Below are 19122 nucleotides of genomic sequence, written 5' to 3'. Positions count from 1 at the left end.
ATTCAATCATATACTTTTGTTAAGAAAAGTATATATTTGTTAAGACAGTTTTAAATAACTTAATGGGAGCATTCTGCAACTTCTCCCAAACCATTTTTCTACATATCCTTTCACGCAGACATCCAGTAATTGCTCTTTTAGCAAAGCATAAGTTGGCTGATTGCCCAGCTGTCTAATTTGCTGTCATCCTGTAATTTCATACACTGAGAGATTTTGGTGAAATTAATTTAACTTTTACTGATAATAGCTAAATCAAATTTTAAATAAAAAGTACAGGTATTTTATTTACTTGCAATTGGTATTAGATTTTAATGTCTTTATTGCATAAAGATATTTTTTGAACTTAATTTTATGTTATTTACAACAAAATATACAAGTCAATGTTAAAATGTCACATGTCTATTACAGCAGTGCACAGCAGATCCTACTGGGTGTCCATTCACATCCAACTTGACACAGAGCTTGCTTCCTTTGGACCCTGTTAAAAAAGGAAGGAGGGCAGAATTTACTTATTAAGTTTGATAATGTGCATTTATACAGAAATTACTGAACTAAGCTGCAGGGATTAATGATATCTGAAAGCATCCATTTGAAACAAGAGTTAAGAGAAAGAAAGGCTAATGGGTTTTAATAATATTTCTCAAAATCGGTGTTTTCCTCCTTTCTCTACAAGTCCTCACCTCCCCCATTACCAACTGTTAAATACAGTTTTCTTAACACAGCAATTTTCTGCACTGGAAATGGTACTGGAGAGGTATCTTTTCAATTGGATTTCTTTCCTTCCTCTGCTACGACTGCTTCTTCCCTTTCAGCTGTCCCTTTTTCTTGTATCCTGTCTGATAGATTCCCAAGGGACAGGCTCTACACTATCTCAGAGAATTTGTCAGCTCTTGGAGCTTGCTCACTTGCACGTATCAAGTGATCCAGCATATATCCGCACTGGTACGTGTAGCAGGAAATACCTTCGAGATACCAATCTCAAGAGTGGGAAGCAGACTGACATCCCCACTAAGGATAATTTTCCCATCTCTCCCATCATTGTTTTTCCTGTCAAAGGAGCAGTGCTCAAAACAAAACTTCTGGGATGCTGTTTCCCCTTTAAAAGCTGACTGGCCTGAAATACTTTTCTGTTCTTCACTGTAACTACAAACACATTTTTTTATGAAGCAACTCAAAAAGGACCAGTAGCTGCTGAACAGAGAGAACAGGCATTGGATTGATTCCTCTCCAATACAACAGATAGCTAAGTAGGAACCAGCCAAACATTACTTCTAAATTTCCCCACTGCTGTTGTTAGGAAGAAACAATTCTCTTTCCAAGTGGCTTCACAATCTGTTTGCAGTGATGTAGGGAAAATATTTTTAGGGCTCAGGATGAAAACCACTGCCATTCCTTCACCCATACCCTCTCCACCTTGCATTTCCCCTCTCAGTCCTGCTACACTGACAACCAGGTCCCACTGCCAACTATCAAAGATGCAGCACTTTGTTCTGTATTGCTCTCAGTACATGTGAAATAAGGAAATAGCTCGAGTTCCCAGTTGAAGTATTTTTTTCCTTTCCTCTACTGAAATCTGCGCCAGTGATTCCCTCCCTTTGTCCCCATAAGCTTCAGTCACAGGGGACAGGAGAGTCCACACCTCAACTTTGCCATTTCACCAGGAGCAAAGGCAGCATTAGAGGTCCCTCCTCAGCAGGTGGTTATGAAACACTACAGAGCAGCTGGGCAATGTCACGGTTACACAGGAAAAAAGAATGGATTAATAGAAAACATGGTCTTGATTTATATGAAATAATCTTTTCTTGCTTTGTTTTTGAAGAAAAATAGCTTTTTCCCCATTAAACATACACAGTTATGGCATCACAGCGTGGTTGGGGTTGGAAGGCACCTCCAGAGGTCATCTGGTCTAGACCTCCAGCAGAGCCACCTAGAGATGGTTGCTCAGGACCATGTCCAGACAGCTATTAAGTATCTCCAAGGAAGAGCATTCCACAGGCAACCTGTGACAGTGCTTGGTCACCCTCACAGCGAAAAAGCATTTCTTGATGTTCAGAAGGAAACTCTTGTGTTTCAGTTTGTGCCTGTTGCCTCTGGTCCTGTTAGTGTGCACCACTAGTTCTGCCCTCTCTGTACCACCCCTCAGGTATTTACATAAATCACTAAGATCCGCTGAGCTTTCTCCTCTCCAGGCTGAACAGTCCCTGCTCTCTAGCCTCTTCTCATGGAGATATGCTCCAGTTCCTTCATCATCCTCATGGGTCTCCACCAGATTCATTCCAGTATGTCCATGCCTGTCTTACACTGGGGGCCCTCTGGTGTACCAGGTACTCCTCCCAGTTCTGTGTCATCATCAGGCCTTGCACTCTGTGCCACCACCCAGATTATTAATGAAGATGTTACACAGGACAAGAGCCACAACTGACCTCTTGGATAACTCCCTCATTACTGGCGTGCCTCCAACCAGACTTCATTCCATTGATCACCACCCTCTGGGCCTGACCAGTACTTTAAAGACTATTTAAATGCTTTAAATGCCACTCAGTTTTTTCCATCACCAACTGAAGAAAGACCAGTGTTCATATATATATGTGTATATATAATTAGCTGCTGTGATACAAAACCAGTTCAGCAGAGTAAAACAGCAGGACTAACTCAGGTCTTTTTTTCTGCACTCAAGTTCCCAGGCTACTTCCTTGTTCCCTTGGTCAGCTGAGTCTTCTTTTGCCTGTTTTCAGCTGTCTGAGCACTGGCTTGAGGAGGGCAGCTACAGAGCTGAAGCACAAAGTAGGTCAGACTTGCTGAGCCAGCCTCATTTCAGTGAAAACAATGGAAGTGTCCTGGCTTGTCCCAGTATCTTGTATTTGTTTCTGTTTGTCATGCAAAACAAATCACTGCTGGCACTCCACAGTTCTCAGACACAGGGGTCATGCAAGGAACATTTATTGTTAGTGAGAGGCTTATTTTTATTTGTTTGGGGGCTTGTTTTTCTACCAAGCTAACTAGTGAGGATCTCCTGTTTACCATGAAGACCAAACTGTAAAATTCTGTGAAGGTTTGATATACATAAGAACAAATACCATATGGATCCCAAACCTAATGATATGCATTTATATGGCAATTTCTGTCCAGCAGATTCTTTCTCTTTTATCTGGATAGCTGAAGTTAACATGGCACTGATCAAACTAGAGGTAAGAAACCCTCCTGACAGATATTCTCAAGAAAAACACTGCAGCTTGACCTGGGTTTTGCATGCAGAATTCCCTTCCTAAACTGGGAAATGCATAAAATAGAGTGGAGACAAATCAACCAAAAAGAAAGGCACAGAGATCCTGACTACTGGTTGGTCTGCCCAATTCTATTGAAAGGCAGCTTGGACTTGTGGCATGCTAAACAAATGGGCCTGAGCTGATTTGGAAAGAGTTAGTTAACCAAAACACAAATAACCCAGATTTCAATCATTTCAACATATTGGAAAAATATGTATTTTCCCCAAAATTCAGAAATAGTATTAGTCATAGGGAACAACAGCAAAAATGCACCAGTGACCAGACTCAGTAGCAGCTTGAAGAATTCTGCAGTTCTTGAACTGAATTAGTACATACCTTACTCAGCTCTGGAAAGAGTTCTTGAATCCCAATGTCCAGCAGAACATAAGTTAACTAAAAGAAAATAAAGAAAATTAAGGACACTCCAAGGCAAACGACAGCATTTTATTCTTAATTCCAAATAACAGCAGACTCCTCTGCTATACCAAACATTCACTTCAGGAAATACTGTGCCAAAAGACAAGTTTGTCACATGCTATGAGTTACCTGTTTGTTGAGCACTGGTTGCTGCAGTCCATCGAACAGAAGCCTGATGCCTTCATATTTAGCCTCTTCCCCAATGCACTTGCCTATTAAATCTAGATTAAATTCCAAAAAAAATTCACAAGTCATGAGGAAGCACTGCAAAGCAGCTTTACCATGCAGTCACAAAACTCCAGTAATTAACAAGACAAAAAATCAGTTTAATTTAAAGAAAGAGTTCATTTTTTTTCTGTTTCAAATGGTAAATGTAAAAACAAACACATTCGGTTCATACTTTTCCCTTTCCTTCAGGGCTGCACACCCAAATAATTGTAACACATTGACAATATCAATGTATTGTTCTAATGCACTTTTAAATGAATTACAAGCTGATTTTTTTTTAATTACTTTCAATTAAATGGGTCCCTCTTTTCTAGTTTGTACAGTGTAAGGTGAGCTCAGATGTACCTTCAAGCTTCACTATGTGCCTTTTTTAACCCAATTTTCATCTGGATAAAATACAAACCATAGAACACTCCAAAGATGAATAAATTATTAAGTACATGCATAAAACTTTTGATTTCCACCAGCATGTCTTTATTAATCACTATGCTACAACTTTAGTCAGCAACACTTAAGTGACGAAACTGAACTGCTGGGTTTTTACACATAGCATTCCAGTCAACTCAAAGCTCAGTAGCTCGAGTATTATTTGATTTGGAAAGGTAATGTGACAGTATTTGGGTTAAATATCTGCTTGAATAATTAACCACACTCATACACAGAGTCACAAAACAGAGAACCTGGAATGTATCTCATCATTTCTTCAAAAGTCTGCTTTGCTCGTTTCTGTTTATCCTGGAGAGAGCGAGGCTCAGTGTTCTCACAGAACACAGCATCTGCAGAGAACACATATTGAAAAAAAAAAAACCAACAAACAAACACTTTTAGGCAGCTACACATCACTAACATAGAAATGTATCTGGAATTGTGGCTTCAAAATCGAGCTACTTCTTTGTATGATCTTGATTTGAAGGGAATTTTAGCCTTATCAGATCACGCTTTTTGCTTATATTTGCCTGATCAAATCCAGAATACTACACCTGTCTGGAGGACAATCATTATTTCACAATTTGTTTCCATTCTTTTCAAAGTTTTAAAGCATTATCTTCTAAGTTTGGATCAATCCTACTTTACGTTAGGTATGATCTCACTCAGAATTTCCCTTGTGCTTTCAAAACTGTAAGCAGTATTTATACCTTGTGCTAAAACACTGTTTGGAACTCTCAAAAACTTCAAATTTACCTATGAATGAGAAAACAGGAATTGCTATTCATCAGAAATAACAGGTGCTCAGTGTTAGCCTTTAGCTTAGGTTTTAGGCTCTGGAAGTCTTACTCCACTCCTTTTTTGGCTTTCACGAGCTTCATTTTTGGTTTGATAAGGACAGAGCTGTCTTGACTCCAAGTTTTGGCCAGATACATTGTTTAGATCAGACTGCAGGCAAGGTAATACTTTACAGTTGTGAGGTTATTTAAAAAAAATTTAGCCTCTTTCCCCTTCCCTTATTTGAAAGTCAGGAATACTCAAGCTGTCTCAAGAGCCAACTATAACAAAGGGAACCAAAAAATTAACCATAAAAGACTGATGTAGAACACATATGAAGTAACTTAAAGATTGCATGAAACACTTGTGTTAATACACTAAACCACCTTTATTTTGTTTTTCTTGTTCCTTGTACACCTCAGGAAATTACTTTTCATGATAATTCTTTTTCTGTAATCACTGACAGACAACATGGTTGACTCAACATCTTTTCACAACAAGCTTTGAAGTTAGTCCAAGCCCACTTGATTTTTAACACTCCACTGGCATTAGTCAAGCACTGCAAAATTAGCACTCAGAAACTTCACAGAAATTATTTCAAATATCAGATGAAAGCAGTATTTTTTCATCAAAGATACAGCTATTACTGACCTCTCAGCAGTGTTATCAGAGAAACCAACCGGTGCTCCTCAAATAGCTGTTCTAACTTGCTATGCAAGTAATAGTCTGTGTACAGTTCCAATGTATTTTTGAAGAGAATTCTTCCTCCCATCAAGAGATGATGCAGCCAATCAGGAATGCGGAATACTACCCTTCCTGCAAAGTTACAGCAACATCTATGAGCAACATATATGAGGTTCTCCTAATATAAATGACAAAGGAATCATTTATTAAAAAAAAAAAACACAAAACAAACAAACAAAAAAAACCCAAACAAAAACAAAACAAACAGAAAAAACAAAACAAAAAAACCCCAACGATTACAAGCATGAAAATAATATTTCAGTTTTGTTAGCGCAGCACTGAAAATGTTGGTATTCTCCACAGTGCTTATCAAATATTTCCTTTAGCTGTTTTTATAAATTTAATAATTCCAATTCCCAGAGTTTACAAGCAGCCTAGGTAGACCTGAGAAAAGGGATGGGACCTACTCCCATAAGCTCATAATACTGAGATCCAGAAAGAAGGAGACATAACAAAGCAACTAAGCAATGGTGAATGATAAATGACATTTTAGCACCACAATAAAGTCTTCTAATGAATGACTGTGTTACTAAGTTGTATATTAATTACCTTGAAACTGCTGAGTTACATATCAGTCCTACAACAGAATTTTATTTCTTACCAGAGAATGTGAACTTGATATTTGGCATGAAGTATACGAATAATTAAGAGAAATCACTTCTTACCAACATACATTAAGTAGTCATAGACTCCTTCTACAGTCAACATTTCCATGAAGTAGTTCTGATTTTGTCGTCTTTCTGTATTCTCAGACCGATTTGCATTGTTCTTATATAAATCATTAAAGAGCTAAAAATAGAAACATAAGACTGAAATCATTGCATTCAAAGGTGAAAGGATAGCCACCAGATCTTTGGGTTGGTTTCTTTTTATAGAAATAGCTTCTTTCCAGAGCTTTCAAAGAAATGGTCAGGGGCATTGCTTTGTTTCATTGTTTCTGGTTTTGTTTTTCAAATTCTTCACTTTCCAATAAAGAGCACATCACATGTTGCCAAGATATACAACAACCAAAATATCTGGGTTCAGAACAAATCAGTATTGAGATATTAATTCATGAGCCTTTTTGTTCCTACTACCTTCTTCCAATCTAAACAACTCTATGATTCTGTGCATCTAGACTTTTATCACAGGCTCTGATTTACTTGATGCACCCTGTTCTGAAAATGAGAGTTTACTAAAAGGATATGGAGTTTATCTGCCTTAAATCACAGGGTTAAAGCCCATGGCACTAAACTCTTCCTAAAGTTCCTGCTGGCTTCCACTTTGAAATAAATACAATGGTTTCTGGACAAAATATACAAGTTTTTTACACAGAGAAATACCTTTTTCCCCTGCCAACTTGATTATTTATAGTAAAAACTTCATGAATCTTTTTAAGTTACTAACATTTGGGTTTCTGTCCACTTATCTCATTTCTCAGTTATATTCCTTTAGCCTTCTATTTTTCTATGTTATTGCCTTCCTCCTTGATCCCTCTTTCTCAAAAGATATTCTAATTCTTGCAAAATCCCAAGAGGCTCTTCCCTACACACCAAAAGGGTCCAAACCATCCAGGCAGTAGTCCTTGCCTCCCTTGCCCCCATGTCTGTGAGTCCCAGCAGAGGGAAAGAAAAAGTCTCTGAATCCTGACACTCGCTATATTCAATACCTAGCAATCTCCTTTAACAGTTTATTTTAAATTATCTTATCCCCAAAATAGTTAATCTAGAGATAAAATAGGATTTATACGAACTAATCTAAACAATGACAAGAAAGTTCAAAAGTTTATGACAAGATGCTTAAAAAAAAACTGACAGAGGTTTTTCTTTATCACTCCCAAATTAAAACTTATTCCAAGGAACAGGAAGTAATTTGCTTATATGTGGTTCACTTTCTGTACAGCAATTCTCTCTGAAATAAACAAAGCCATAAAACCTGCAAATCACAACAAGGTCTGAATCATGCAAGTCTCTAAACAGAATGCTTTGGACTCTCAGAATAATTACATCAGGACATCTGGCAAGAGTCAGGTTTTTGACCTGTACTCCTTCAGACCCTCTCTTTTGTTAAGTGCTGAGCTGCTGGTATTACCTTCACAAGGTTCACTCAAACTAAACACCACCAAGTTATTTCACAAATTACATGAAACGGCAAATATGCTTGGTTAATGAGCTGGTGGATGACTAGTAATGTGACAAACCTAAAAGGAACACACAATTATTCACACCTTGTGTATGGAAGTGTCCCTGGTATGTTGTTTAAAAAACCCTGTATAAACTGAAGTCAACATCCTCCTCAATACTGAAAGCAGAAAAATTTTAGCTAAAGTATTATAACTTAAGCAAGAGCCTCCTTTATTTCTCAGATACACTCCATGACCTGACAGAGGTGATACACTCTGAGCCAACTCAAAGCAGCCCGTTGTGCAATGTAGACATAGGTTCAGAGGTGTGTCTGGAGGCCAAACTAAATCATCAACAGCAATCTGGTAGGTAACCTACAAAAAAAATCTAACATGAAGGCCAGCTTAGGGCAAAGCCTTTTGACTTCCAAGTGCTATTCCCACTTTCACCCCAAACTAGAGCACCATCTTCTGAATACTGTAGGTACTTCCATACACAGATAATCTCTGTGGCACCTTAAACAGTAATGGTTCCTCAATCAGAGCCACACTTTGAAAGCATTTCAGAATGCAATCTCCAATGCACAGCAGCAGCCATAACACAGAGTGGTGTTATACCTCTACTTCCATATTTTACACTTTCAAGACTCTTGGCTCAGAAGAAATACAAGTGAAAAACACTCAATTGGGTTTTCTAGTACAGAAGTTGAGATTATAGTCACAATTCAGATAAGCACAGGATTTTGCTTTAGATGCTTCTGTGCATGTTAATATTTGCGATTATCAACACAAACCTCAGTGCCATCATTATTGTGTCTTTAATCTTAAAGAGCAATTATGACTATAACCATGAAATGGTCTTTAAAGGCTTACAATGAGGAAATCCCATGAATTAGTATTGATTAATAATGGGAGTCAAGTTCTTGAAGCCAGTGAAAGAGAAAAAGCTTGTATTAAGAACAAAGTAATCCCTTGTACAATCATATCATGCTGGGAAAAACAAGCAAAGGAAGCATGAATGCTCACATAAAGTGCCTCACAGAAAAAGTTACTCAATGCTAAGTGCATATGCAAACATACACCCATACAATCCAGCACAGGTGTGAAGTGTGTAAAAGCAGCACCATGACTATGAATAATATCTACAGCCAGAGGCATAAAACCCTGCCCTGTTCTTTCTGCTCATTTAAAAAGTACAGAGGACTATACCAAAATGCTGAGAAGAAAGATTGTATGCAGTATCTGAATCACATCAGTCAGTGTATTCAGTGGTGACCACATCTTCTTCCAAGTAGCTACTCAAAAACATGTATTATACTGCTGGTATCCCAAAAGCAGTTTTTATTGCTGTTGGCAGGCCATCACAAGCCAGCAGAACAATGCCTTTATTGGCAAATTTTCTGAAGTCTGTATCAGCTAAGAAGTCCTGACCTATTATGGGAAGTGTGACAAAAGTATGTTCAGAAGATGATCAAGCTGTTTGTAAGACCTTCAGAACAGAAATATGGCCAGATATCCTGCTAGTGCCCCTAGGAGGGGGGAGCAGAGGTTTTTGTTCACTTGGTTTTTTAACCAGGCAGGTTGGTAACTCTTAATCTAGTGGATCTGATACAGGATGAGATCCAATTGCTCCTGGCTGTACCAGGGTTGACTGCCCACATTCACCATGCACTTTTAACCAGAAGTCTTTCCACCAATATTTAAAACACACAAACATACACACGCACCAGGAACATTCAAAAGGAAGCAGGGTGTAGAAGAGGTGTCAGAGCAGTGGCTACATTTCTGACTGGGCTTGCCTGGACAGACCTTCAGGCATTTCTCATTCAGCCTGCTGAAGAAGAGGGAGCCTGGGTATACCCTACTCATGGCAGCACAAGCACTGGGGAACATGCACTGTAATCTCAGCAGAGTTCAGCATGTTGAAACCGGAATAAACAGGTCCATGTCAGACACGATACATAAGAACGTTGTGGCAAAACAAGAAGAAGCTGGAAATTCACTACCATTTACCAAAAAATTGAAGAACTCTCTTGCTGTGAGGTAACATGCTCTTCTCGCATGTGGGCACTCAGGAAACACTAACCTTTGGTCTCCTCAGCTGCCTGCCAGATCTCCACATTCACTCTATACAGGCAGCTCACACAGGCCTGGTACAGACATTTGGCATTCACTTTTACCAGCTGGAGTGAGCTGCCCCACCACTGCACAGCACTTACAGCACAGAATCACAGAATGGCCTGGGTTGCAAGGGACCTCAAAGATCATCTACTCCCAAAACCCCTGCTCCAGGCAGGGACACCAGGTTGTTCAGAGTTCCATCCAATCTGGCATTAAATAAATTCCAGTGATGAGGAATCCACAACCACTCTGGGCAACCTGTTCCAGCACCTCACCACCCTCACAGTAACAATTTTTTTCCTAATATCTAATCTAAACCTAATCTCTTTCAGCTCCATTTCTCCATGTCCTGTCAACTAAATGCTCTGGTAAAAGTCTTGCTCCATCTTTCTTGTAGGCTTCCTTCAGGAACTGGAAGGCTGCACATCTGCACAAAGATTTCGTGTGACACAACAAAAGTGAAACTGCAGAACTGAACAGCTGCAGTCTGTGCCACACAAATCTGGGGAGTAGGAAAGTGTTACACTTTCCAGTCTACCTTTGGTCTGGCCTTTGGACTGAACACCCTTGGTGTCTGTGTTCCTAGACAGCATTTTCCAGCTTAGCCTCATTTGAAATAATCTTAGTTAATAAGTTCTAAGACAACTCCCTTGTATGAGAGAAAGTGTATGCTCAGTTCTCCCCACTTCTGTAAAATGGGAAAGGAACATGATTTACTGTACCTTCTTGTTATTTTCAGAAGTGGGACTCAAAATGGTAAGTTCAGGCCTGCTTGGTTTAGGCTTGGGAGATTCACAGGAGTTGATAAAATTCATAATGAATGGCTCCAAATGCTGACCTTTCTGAAAAAAAGACATGAGTGACCTGTCACTTCCATAATTACAAGATAAAAACTAACACACAAAAAAAAAAAAAAATTCAAACCAAGTTTTGACTAGCCTGTAAGTTAGTACTCTTGTAAAATTAGTTATTGAAGTTGAGATGTTGGCAACCTAAAAGACTTACTCACCTCTTTCATCAGCTTTCCTGGAACAGATTTTATGATTTTACCTGTAATTAGAAACAACAAACAAAAACTTCATTATCACTGTCTGATTTGAAAGACATTTTGCTCTGCTACATTTTATGTACTCATTGTCTAGTAGTCTCATTGTCTAGTAGCTGCTTAAAAACACAGTAATTTTTTAAAATCTGTTGGGTTTTTTTTTTAATTTGGCACAAAAACCTAAGAAAATAGTGTTGCACATAATCAGCTTGTTATCTTAGTGCTTAGTATGCTCCAACAAAAGATATTTAAAAATTCAGATATTATTATCTGAATATTTTAAAAAACTCACAATAAAGTACTGTAGATCTACCTTTTAACTTTTCTACAGGCTTAAGCACAAATAGCTATAGCACTGTAACTACACTGTAACTGTACTGCTACAACACCAGTACAAGCAAAATTCCCTGTATTTAACTGCTTCATAAAATCATAAACACTTATCACAGAAGAAGTCAAGATAACTCAGATTCTCCTTTTTCCATGGAAAAATCAGCTAATCTGGAGAGATTCTGGAGGGGTCCAGCCTCAAAAATGCTGGTGAGCAGAATTTTCTTAACTGGACAGGTTACAGTTGTGGCCTTAAAGATCAGCTCTTCTGTCCTATAAAGCTATCAGGATATGGCACAGCAGCTTTGAATACTGAAAAATCAAAGTGTCTAGGACTAGTTTTATTTTAAGCACTACAGCTACAGTAATATTTTTCTTATCTACATGTCATTAAATTTGGAATTTACACAGGAAAGTATGTGCAATGATCAAATAATAATAAAAATTCTCATTCTCACAAAAATCCCAACTGAAATGCCAAGACTTGTTACAGTGCTGCTTATGGAAGTGAAGCAGTCTCAGATAAGAAATGCATTACAGTAAGCACCATAATTATAAGCTTTCTAAAAAGGATGTACAGTTGGCTCTAGCATGGAGACCTGAAACAAAACCAGAACCTTTCAACTGAAAGATGAGAACCAAAATCTGATTCAACAACTCCTAAAGCAGACTAAGAGAAAGGCTGCCCCAGCAGGAGCACACAGTGACTGGAAGCCAGCTCAGGCCCACTGTTCTGAGACAGCTACATTGCAGCCAAGTCACACTACAGTCTACTTCTTTGATTTATTATGAGCTACTGTCATTAGACATTAGAACTTCTCAATTTCCATTTGACCTGCCTGTATCACACACATTGCTACCTCAAATTCTTTTAAGCAGTTAATGTTAGGGAAGATCTTAACACCAGATAATATTAGAAATATCAAATATTGTATTATATTCAGAATAAAATAAGCAGATTTTAATAAATTAAAATCCAAAGGTGGTTTTGTATTATACTTGTTTATACCATCTCATCTGCAAACAATACTGACTCATGCAGATTTGACTTGTGACAATACCATAAATTCTCTTGAACTATAAAATCTATTAGAAGAAATTTCATCATCTCGCTTGCTGACACAAAAATTCAAGAGCAACCACTTCAACACTTTTTTTCGTAATTTCAAAATGTCTTTTTTCTTCAAGGAAGAAGTATCAGCATATTTTGCTCTCTAAGCTATAATTTTAAGGTCTGTGAAGGAGCAGAGTTCTTATTTCCCATATTCACAAGAGTTATCGATTCATTACTACTATCATTCACAGAATCTCAGAATTCAATCACAGCATGTACAGTATTGCTATTTGTTAGCATAAACAAGGAGCATATTACATACCAAGATTCACATCAGGCAACATTTTATCAAGGAACTGAGTCTCTCCTCCATTAGGGGACAGAAAGTCAGCTAAAAGCTGGCTGTTACTCAGTTCTGGATGTTGCAGAAGTTTCTTTGAGACAGAAGGAACAAAACAAGTGTAAGTACTTTAAAAATCAGTTTCTGTATAGCAAAAAGATATTCAAAGAGCATTACACTGCCACAGATATTGTCATTTGCATGAGATTTCTGTTTTCAGTCGTGAAACTTTAACACTGCCCACTTGAACTCTTTCTCTAACTATAAAGTTACTTGGAAACAAACAAACAACCCCCCCCCCCAGATATTCTTTTATTAGTTTTACATCATTAGTTTTAGAATATTCTTTGCTCCACATGTTTGTTCAATACCTGCAGATATTCCTGAAACTCCTCTCTCTTGGATTTTAAGAACTCATAGTTCTTGGGGCCAATGATTCTCTTTGAAGGAAGCTGAGCATCAGGAAATGTACCTAAATAAAGACATCAAGGAGATGAAATTATTCTTCTAATGGAGTAAAAACTGATTTTACTATTTTAAATTTCAGTTCAGCAATGAATGATAATCACAGCGGAGGAAAAGTGGCTTTCCAGATGATGGAGAACGTACCATGAAATTCTGTAAGCTTTGATTCAAGCACATAAAATTCAAGATACCTCCTGTAGACAGACCAGTGTTCAGGTTCATGCCCAACTGGAGGAAAAAAAAAAAAGTTAAAAATAAACCAGGTTTTATGCCACCTGAGAGACAAATTAGCAACAGCAAACATGTGCTGGATTATCATAAGAAAAACCCCAATGACATTAGCCCCCCCATTGTAGTGACATCAACTTAAAGGTACTTTTAGTCATAAAATGCGTAACTGGTAGACAGATATGGTATTAGCAAGGAAATTATCACCTCATTTATGGGATCCCTGCAATCTAAACATCAGAGTACAGAAACTTTTATGAGAGCTGACTCTTAGATCTATTTTCAAACTTTTAACCAAATGATTTACAGAAATACTACTTGTTGAATACAGTCCTCTGCACCACCATCTTGAATGCTGATCATTCTTAATCCTGGAAGATGTCACTAAATACCTCTTAAATACTTCCTGCTCATTGTGGAACTATTAGTCTCACTAGCACAAATCAATGCAGCCTTAGGATGATGCTGTCTTCCTCCACTCCATATGAATGTATTGCTACCTAGATACTGACAAACTAACTGCAAGCCATGATGGTTCCTAATCAGCACAATACTTGCATTTCCTAAGAACTAATCTTAAGGTTATATAAAAACTTATTTGTTGTTCATTATTCCAAAGTTCAGAGTGGGGGGAAAGAAAAATATGCCAGGTGTTATTAATACAAATTTTAGGATAAGTATTTTTGGAAAGAGAACATCTCAGACTTTGGCAGGAAGTCTAAATAGAACTGATTCATGCTGAAGAGCCAGTTCTCAGCTTGCAAATGCTAAATGTGATAATTTTTCTCCTAAGCTCATTTCCTTAGAACTTTCAAGCCATTATTTTGAAATCAGAACACATACACAAACACACTGCAAGAGCCATCACAATACAGCACACCAGAATATTATGAGTTCACTTTCAAATGATACTTTATTTATCCAAAACATTGCATACCTGCCCTTCTATCATTTCTCTCTACATCAATACAGAATACAGGAATTCTCTCCTTTCTGTCTTTTCTTTCCAAGGAGGGATCATCAAAAAAATCTACGTATGGGATGCTGATTTTCCATGCGGCAAGGTTGCGGGGTGTGTTTGGGGTGGTAACAGCCTCCTCAGGAGAATCATCTTCCATCACCATAACACCTTCTTCAATCTGTAAGGATCCAAACACAGATCCCCAGTTCTGTTTTAATTGGTACAGTCTACCTCTGCTTCTAACCAATTCCCTCCTCTTCCCTTTTCCAAATTTTCCATTTGTCCCTCAACTGTACTTCAGACAACAATGTCCCGTGCAGTAAATTCTACCATTGGTTCCATTCATGGCTGTTTAGCATGGAAGAAAAACATCAGCTGAGGGAGACACCCAAGACAAATGAGAAAAGACTACTGGCTCCTGATTTTTAGAGAAAATGCTGCATCACAGACCAACTTGACAGCAATTACTCCACTACGTTCTTTATGGTTTTAAGGTCTTGTGGCAGGGTTCAGATGAAGAGCCATGCATGCAATCCTATGCACCCCTTACTATCCAAAATTAGATTAAAAATCATTGTTTACAAAAATATCTGACACTGCTACTATTGGTACTTCTCTGTACTAAAGCAGCAAGCTCAGAAACACTCTAACTAGGAGTGTGACCTTGGCTTGTGAATGAATACACAGAAGAGAAGGCAACTTAATCAGAAGGCAACACACGAAAACTATGCAGCAAAGACACCAGAAACGTAACATTTTCAAATGAGCAAAGGAGAATAAAAAAACCCCAAGCCCAACAGAGACTTCAAGTAAAATGTAATGATTTTACTCACAAAGTCATCTTCTCCTTCATTTAAGTTATAGTTAGGCAACATAGCTCCCTCCATTGCAGAACTCTTGAATACACCTTTTATTTTGTTCCCGATTTTGCTGATTCCAAATGATTCTCCTCTCTTCTGTGTGGTCCTAGAATTACAGAAGCCACAGTTCACAACACAAGGCATATTATTACACAGCTGCTCATTAGGCCAGTGTACATCATTTGCAGATAAATGACTCTATAAACAGGTAGCCAATATATTTACAGTTCCACTTAATTAAAATCAATTATCAAAATTAAATAATCAAGCAGCAAAATTTCTTGATTACACTTTTATGACACAGGAATCCCATATGCTTAACCACAAGTAAACTCTTACAATAGTATCCTAGTAATTCATGACACAGAATAAACAATTACCTAGGCAAAACAATTTTGTTTTGACAGCAGAAACTGTGGTATTGCTTACAGGCATGCACATCAAGTAGGTCATTAACTTTGTCCTTTTTCATGTACTCGTATTTAAATATTTATCCTTCTGCCAAGCATAGATCCTTGGAATCTTAAAAATGGAATTTTACAAGCACATATTCACGATAGATCTCAGTTTTTAAACAGTAGAGACAAACAAAAGGAATGTGCAAGAAGCAAGACTGAGCATGAGAGGAAGCAGACGCAACTGAAAAATCCTGGCTCGAAGAGCCAGTCTGACTGAAAGATGATGACTTTTTAAAGTCTTGCCACTTATGACAAAGCACCCAAAAGCTAACACACAAGGTAAGGCAAAAAAAATACTTGGGCAGGAAGCACACTCCTGATATAATATATTTATCATTCTTATGCCCTTACACAAGTCCTGACACTGAAGATTATTTCTTGCATAGAAATGCTAGTAGTTCTGGAAAGAAAAATGTTTCTGTTGAATACAGAATCAGCCTGAGGCTACTTATGGTGATTCAATATATACAGTTGAGAGACAAGTTAAAAACCAATACAGTAAACTGCACAACCAAACATTAAGAACAAATTTATAGACTGATATTAGAAGTACAATTAGTACTTTAGAGAACAAAAAAATCCTGTTTCTTTTTCCTTTAAAACAAGAAACTATTGACTACTGGGAGGGAGTATAAAGAGAACAGCAGCCATCAGCAGGTAAAGCATCTTCATCATCTGTAAAACCATGCAGACAACTGCTGACTCCAAACATGCAGGTGCATGTTACTAATGAGCTTCCTGTTTACAATTTTACAGACTGTGTACATTACTAAAGTTGTGTAACTAACCCACTGTTTTTCCAAATCTTTTGCTTTTTCTATCTCATATAATCATCAGCTCCAAAGCAGACTGGCACCATCTATCTTAATTATCTCTGCTATGCAAAGACAAGGTTGCTTGGCTGCTTGTAATCTAAATCCATATTTGAACGATTTTACTACATTTTTAAACACCCTGTACTACACATTATTGTGCTGAACTGAGCTGTTTCACACTGGGGACCTACCAGAATCTTGTTCAAGTGCTTCAACACTGGGATAAAAAAACCTCAAACCTCAATCAGACAAAACTAGCTTTTCTGGAAGGTTAGTATTTCAGACTTCTGGCTTGACCTCAAAGGAAGTTTTCATCATCCCTGTGAAAACTTGTGCAGTTCTCAAGAGTTCGACCAAAAACATTAATTTGCACAAGGCCAGTGATTTGATAGGACTCAGTCTCAAAGCAGTTCTTTCCCATACTGATCGAGCTCCAGGTGAAGGCAGCATCCACCTGTACCTGTACTGAGCTCTATGGAGGCAGAACTCAACCTGACAGCTAGGAACCAATCCTTCCAGCCCCAGTGCAGAGCCCAAAGATTACACCATGTGAGTAAAAAGCAATCACTCAACTGGACAAGTACAAAATGACAAACTAGGATGGGAGTCTCTTCACAGTCTCTTACGGTGAATGAAAGGGTACACGGACACTCTCCACAACATATGGAGAGAACACAGGACTGGTTTGGCAAAAATCCTTGAGTGCAAATCACATTAGATGAGCACAGAAAAGAAATCCATGGATGTTAGCAGAGATGGACAGGCAACAGGATGACCAACATTCTGAAGAAATTGGGCAAGAAGAAAAACACATACCAAGAAAAGGTGCAAGGATGAAAATTTAATAGATTCACTGGCTAAGCAAAAAGAGAAGAAAGACCTCAAGGCTAGGTAGAAGGAAGGAGATGGGACTAGGATAGGGGCAGGTTCAAGACATGAAGGACCAAAGATGAGAGGAGGTAGACAGTTTAGAACAGAGACTAGGTTTTTTTAAAACTTGTCAACTCTGCTACTGTCAACAAATACATGTATGTCCAAAACTTGTTGGAAAAAGTATCCCACTCCCTCTAGTGCTAACTCATATAATAGCATTATTAGACCACCATCCTAGAGTTGCTTTCTCAGCAGGGTCCTTTGTGGAGAGTCTATAGGCTCCAACATTCCTGATGAATGATGTGACAACAACAAGTTGGGACAATTTTTTTTTTTTTCAAACAGTCCAAAAGTAACACATACCTAACATTAAAAAAATTAAAATTGTTGTTCACTCTATAACAGGGAATTGCAGACCAAAGACCGTGGCAGTCCACTGTGCACTATGGTATTTTTTAATCATGGATGGTTACAAAATCATTTTCCCACAGGATACCTGCCTCATTCAGTGCACTGAACAGATCTTGGCAGGTGATGAGCCAGGGCTATGCAGCTGACAAATGATGTTGTGAGACTCTCTGGGTCAAAAAGGACCAGACCAGTTGTATATATCAGACAAGCCAGATATTACCACGCATGTGAAGTCACAGTACCATTTCCTTTTGGCTAACTAAAATCCCTACACACAGGAGAAATGCTGAGAACATATTACTGCACTTGGAAATCAATGAGCTGCATTTGTATCTCAAGAACTCCCTACTGCTCAACAATAAAGCAAGTTATAGCTCAACACAGTGAACTGGCATATTAAATATAAAAGCATCTAATTACCTCGATTTGTAACCTGAAAAATTAAGTTGAATAATTTCCCCTCTAGAATAGTACGAGCAATCTATGTCATACTGATGGCTCTGATAAATTCTAAGGAAAAGTCCATAAAGAAAAGATTGTTTTCTGAGTTTGGATAGCATGTATTTAAAGAAGCAAGAATAATGAGAAAACACACCACTGAACAGCTACTAAGGCATTAATGAGTGGTCACATACTACCTACTGCAAGTTATAAAAAAATAGCATATGTTGTCATCAAACCTGTAACAGCCACAAGAGAGGCTGCAGAGAGAACTAAATTAGGCAACTGTTGGGTTTGAGTGCTTAAAAATCATAAAATGGCTATATGTGCATGCAGTGTTAGACTATGACCGCCCCTGATACAGCTGCCCAAGGTAAAACCAGCACAAAAGTGATAAAACCTCAAACAAGATCTGGAAATATGACACATAGTAAAGGAAATTTTAGCAGTCACCAGTTTAAAAAAAAACAAACAAAAAAACTTTCAAGTTCTGCAAATATATTTCAAACAAATGACAACAGACAGTTAACAGCAAACAACGTTAATGTACAGCAAACAATGTTAATGTAATGCAAACACATGAAATTAGTAATTAAGCAATTTCTAAACACTTGTGAAGAGGACATGGGGAGTAAAGCTTTTTGTGAGGAGAAATGCACTTCAGTCCAGACAAGACATTCATGTCTTTTCCAATAAAATGAACAGGTAATTACTGTTATAAAAGCTCTGTGATGAAGTCATGAGAGATGCAGCACAACTAA

The 19122-nt window shown here is 38.0% G+C and overlaps 1 protein-coding gene across 5 annotated transcripts in view; it reads right to left on the bottom strand.

Annotated features, from left to right (window-relative positions):
* Window positions 1-279: 279 nt before the first annotated feature.
* Window positions 280-19122, bottom strand: part of SNX14 (sorting nexin 14) — a 45545-nt gene continuing 26702 nt past the window's right edge. For 3 of the 5 annotated variants that reach the window (XM_085056391.1, XM_085056394.1, XM_085056393.1), the window contains 13 exons: window positions 15337-15469; window positions 14480-14681; window positions 13451-13542; window positions 13221-13313; window positions 12832-12943; window positions 11090-11130; window positions 10803-10922; window positions 6524-6647; window positions 5766-5930; window positions 4592-4687; window positions 3813-3904; window positions 3603-3659; window positions 280-478 (listed from right to left, as the gene is read on the bottom strand). In XM_085056391.1, coding sequence (XP_084912517.1) covers window positions 440-478; window positions 3603-3659; window positions 3813-3904; window positions 4592-4687; window positions 5766-5930; window positions 6524-6647; window positions 10803-10922; window positions 11090-11130; window positions 12832-12943; window positions 13221-13313; window positions 13451-13542; window positions 14480-14681; window positions 15337-15469 — 1366 coding nt within the window. In that variant the 3' untranslated portion in view covers window positions 280-439. Of the gene's footprint in view, window positions 479-3602; window positions 3660-3812; window positions 3905-4591; window positions 4688-5765; window positions 5931-6523; window positions 6648-10802; window positions 10923-11089; window positions 11131-12831; window positions 12944-13220; window positions 13322-13450; window positions 13543-14479; window positions 14682-15336; window positions 15470-19122 lie in introns of all 5 variants that reach the window. The other 2 variants (XM_085056392.1, XM_085056395.1) reach the window with 1 other exon arrangement.

The sequence above is a fragment of the Lichenostomus cassidix genome, chromosome 3 (assembly GCF_008360975.1).
Source record: "Lichenostomus cassidix isolate B80296 chromosome 3, HeHo_3.0, whole genome shotgun sequence".
Taxonomy (NCBI): Eukaryota; Metazoa; Chordata; class Aves; order Passeriformes; family Meliphagidae; genus Lichenostomus; species Lichenostomus cassidix.
The sequence above is the reverse complement of the archived record's forward strand: the minus strand, read 5'-3'. Positions and strand labels throughout refer to the sequence as shown.